The 4,135-nt window shown below is 41.2% G+C and overlaps 1 protein-coding gene across 1 annotated transcript; it reads left to right on the forward strand.

Moving 5' to 3' along the window:
• Positions 1–324: 324 nt before the first annotated feature.
• Positions 325–2,381, forward strand: LOC101312682 (transcription factor bHLH91-like). Its single transcript, XM_004308575.1, has 3 exons — positions 325–1,185; positions 1,760–2,191; positions 2,277–2,381. The coding sequence occupies exons 1-3, from the start codon at positions 325–327 to the stop codon at positions 2,379–2,381; spliced, it is 1,398 nt and encodes a 465-aa protein (XP_004308623.1).
• Positions 2,382–4,135: the final 1,754 nt, after the last annotated feature.

Genomic DNA, 4,135 nt, shown 5'->3' on the forward strand with positions numbered 1-4,135 from the left:
CACTCTCTCTCTCTCTCTCTCTCTCTCTCTCTCTCTCTCTCTCTCTCTCGTTTATTTTGTGAACCAACCAAGCATACCTCCCTCCTATAGCCTCTTCTGAAGTTCTGATTCTTGGGTTCTAGCCGATTTCATCAAAAGGTTAACTTATTTTCCACAATAGCCCAAGCCTTGTGATCCTTTTGGACCCCAACTCTCTCCCTCCTTTTGTTTTCATTCCCTTTATGCTCAATCCCTTTTGGTTTCTGTAACAGAGAGACCTCAAATACCAACAAGCTAGCTCAGAAGAAAGGGTACACAGGACCCCATCAACTCCATAAAGCCAAAATGTACGTCGACAGTAGTACAGCAGCTGCAGGTGCCTGCAACTTTGATCCCAATACTGACACTAACCCCATGTCAGAGTCAGCCCCAGAAGTTGTCCTCCACCACCAGAACAACCCCACCACCTTTGCTTCCACTCATGACGAAAACTTGAGGAGCCTCTCCATGGAAGAAGAGCTCTCTAACTACCACCACAACCACAACGCCGCCATGGAAATCGAGCAGCAGCTTCAGACTGAAATGGGTTTCGGCACCATGGACCAAAACACTAACAACACCAACCCTCATTTGATCAATCCCTTTGACACCCACCAAGCCACAAACTGGGACAACAACGATGAAATGCAACAGCAACAACAATTGCCACCAGTAGCCCCAACACCTGACCTACTCAGCCTTTTCCACTTGCCCAACTCTTCTGTGCTCCCACACTCCTCCATTACCTTCACCAACCCCAAGACCCCGGGAGGCTGTTTCCCGGGGTCTTTCGGGTACGAGACTCTGCCCGAGACCCCGTCTGGGGCAGTGGCCTCTAATTCGGTCATGTATGACCCAATGTTCCACCTGAACCAGCTTCCTCCGCAGCCTCAGCCGCCGCTGTTCAGGGAGCTGCTGCAGTCACTGCCACATGGGTACAAGAGAAACGGGTCGAGTTTGTTTAGCAATGGTGGGGATGAGGTAGACGATGGGAGCAGGCAGTTGTTTGAGAATGGGGTGTTGGAGTTTTCTAAGGAGATGAAGCCATTTGGAAGAGGAAGAGGTGGGAATAAAGGGACCAAGCACTTTGCTACTGAGCGCCAAAGGAGAGTCCAGCTCAATGACAAGTTTTCTGCTTTGAGGGAATTGGTTCCAAACCCAACCAAGGTATTGATCTCAATTTCAGAACCTGATTGGTTTCATGTAAAAATGGTTGTTTTGCCGATGGTTGTTTTGTTCAATGTTTGTCTGGGGGCAATTGGTGCAAGTAATCCTTTTAATTGATATCTCAGCCACTTTCATTGCTTGGTTTGCAATTTTAATTGGCTTCCTTTTTGGATAATTTTCTATCAAATGCAATTTTGAGACCATGCAATTTTGAGACCCTGTTTTGTAGTTTCTTTCATGATTCTCTCTCTTTGGGTTGATTTTCACGATTATGGGGAGTGCAATTGGAGTAAAGACTAAAGAAGTGGGACTAATTCTTGAAAGATTTCTTATAACTTCCACAGATGTACCACTTGCATTGATTTTCATCTTTTATTGGGTTATCTATATGGATTATGAACTATTTCATGACTGTTTCAATGTTTTTGGCATGATAATGATGATTCTGCTTGTTTGTGAGCTTGGGGATCAATTAGAGGATCAACAGTTTCATAACTGTTTCTTTGTTTTGAGATAATGCTGACAATTTTGGTAAATGTTTGGAAAACTTGGGACACAATTAATTGGGGCAAAGCCTGATCGAGCATCTGTAGTGGGAGATGCCATTGATTACATACAGGAGCTCAAAAGGACTGTGAGTGAGCTGAAGCTGCTGGTGGAGAAGAAAAGGTGTGGGAGAGAGAGGAGCAAGAGGCACAAGACTGAGCAGGACATAGGTGCCAGAGACGACGATGAGAGCTGTAACATGAAGCCTCTTGGTGACCCTGATCATGACCACTCCTACAACAATGGGTCTCTGAGGAGCTCATGGCTTCAAAGGAAGTCCAAAGACACTGAGGTAGACGTCCGAATCATTGATGATGAAGTCACCATCAAACTGGTCCAGAGGAAGAAGATCAATCTGTTGCTATCTGTGTCCAAGCTTCTTGATGAGTTGCAGCTTGAACTTCATCATGCTGCTGGGGGACACATTGGGAATTCATACAGCTTCTTGTTCAACACCAAGGTTGGTGCTAACTTTATGTCTTTATCTCATGGATTTGTTTTAGTTGTGGCATTTGTTCATGTTGTTGGTATTTTGTGTTGTGCAGATGTATGAAGGGTCTTCTTTGTATGCAAGTGCTATTGCCAACAAGCTCATTGATACTGTGGATAGACAATATGCAGCAGCAATTCCACCTACCAATAGTTATTAGTTGAAGGAGGCATGAGAGCTGAGATGTTGAATGGAATTACTACCAAGTCTTTATAATATGATTCTCTTATATTATGTTGATCTAATTACATTATATCATACATGATGCTGATTAATGGAGATTAAAGAAGTAGACAATAATCTTGGTGTGACAGAAAGCATGAGACATAATATTATATAGGTGACTTGCTTCTGGGATTTGAGGATTTATAAAATATATGCATGGCTTTTGCTAGTATTTTGATTACTGTCGTTAGATTCAGGTACTTCGCAGGAAGTACTTGGCTAAAAGAATCACTCTTTCTTACTATAATCATTTGGTTTGTCACTGATTATGTACTTGCAAAGGTTCAACAAACCCCCATTTTGAAATACACCAGAATGATTCTAAAACATCTATGATTATTCTCCATATTCCTGGTCGGATTTAGATAGCCTTTTGTTGTTGGATTAAATCGACGATGTGGAAATTGGTCCACTGCTCCATTGCCATGTAATGATGTAGCTTTAGCATACTGGGAATCAAAGTAGTGATCAAGTCTCTTTTGCTTAAAATAAAAAAGAAAAAGAAATTACAAGGCAGAGTCTTCAGAACAATTCGATGCCAATTGGTCATAGTCGAAAGCAGAGGAAGCCAAAGAAGGCCAGATTAAGCAGTGATTAGTTTCTGTGGTAACCAAAATAAAATTGTGTATCAAAGTTGAACAGGAAAATAAGCTACTGTGCAAAGATGTGGAGCAATGGAAGAATCGGTCTTTCATGCTATTTGGAATTGCAAGTGTTGTAAGCAAGTTTAGGGGTGCATATACGTTTGCGGTACCAATAACGTTACTTTCCAACCAAAGAGTGCAACCCATGGCCTTGCAAAATCCATTTTGCATGAAAATGTTAAAGACTTCCAGACTAATGACAACACAAAAATGAGATGGATTCGGCTAACCAAGGCAAACAACCGAAACAAACGAGAAAGAAGAACGGAAAAAATGGACATCGAATTTAAAAGTTTAAGGGGGAAAAGAGAATGGCCTGTCTCAATTACAAGAAAAATTTTGGTCAATGAGTGGAGAGGTGTTTGTTAGAAATAAGCAGATATTTGGTTGTTGTAGTAGTAGAGAATTGTCTTATGTAATAGTATTATTAGTTTCCAAAGCCTTATTATGGCACCAAAATACGTTTCTTTGACAGTGTCGGATAAGCTAAAAATATCGTCGAAACCCAAGTTTGTAGGCATCAAACTATACACTTTGAAGGAGGCAAGCTAGTTGTGTGGTTCTATAATTGCCATCTTCCCTTGTTATCTGTCTTAACAACTAGAAGGGCGTACGTTTATCTCATCTCACTGCATAAACTTAACAAGCTAGAACTATACTTAGAGAGTTTGGACCAAACACTTGGGGTTCGTTAGAGATCACTCTTCTGTGGCCATATTAGAATGACCCTATCCAAGTACTAGGACTTGTTTCAATTGATCCGACATATTGATTCAATCTAATAAGCCAACTTCTTTGACAAAGTTTATCATCATGCAGCATGGATTATGACTCGTCCAAGTCTGGGGGAAGGAAAATAATATTAGACTACTTTGTATGTATATGTAACAATCAAAGATCAATGAAAAGAACAAAGGAATGTCCCCTTTGCATTTGATTACAACTATGCCCAATATGAGTTTGTCAATCATGCACTGTGAAAAGAACGGCAGCTAAGCGTTTCACAGCATTCCAACTCTTGCAACAGTTACCAAATTAAAAGGAA

This window comes from Fragaria vesca, linkage group LG7 (genome assembly GCF_000184155.1).
Source record: "Fragaria vesca subsp. vesca linkage group LG7, FraVesHawaii_1.0, whole genome shotgun sequence".
NCBI lineage: Eukaryota > Viridiplantae > Streptophyta > Magnoliopsida > Rosales > Rosaceae > Fragaria > Fragaria vesca.

Excerpts from the sequence above, each read along its gene's own strand:
- LOC101312682 (XM_004308575.1), top strand. The coding sequence starts at position 325 with ATGTACGTCGACAGTAGTACAGCAGCTGCAGGTGCCTGCAACTTTGAT. Across the intron at positions 1,186-1,759 it reads TGGTTCCAAACCCAACCAAG|CCTGATCGAGCATCTGTAGT; the intron begins GTATTGATCTCA and ends ATTGGGGCAAAG. Across the intron at positions 2,192-2,276 it reads GCTTCTTGTTCAACACCAAG|ATGTATGAAGGGTCTTCTTT; the intron begins GTTGGTGCTAAC and ends TGTGTTGTGCAG.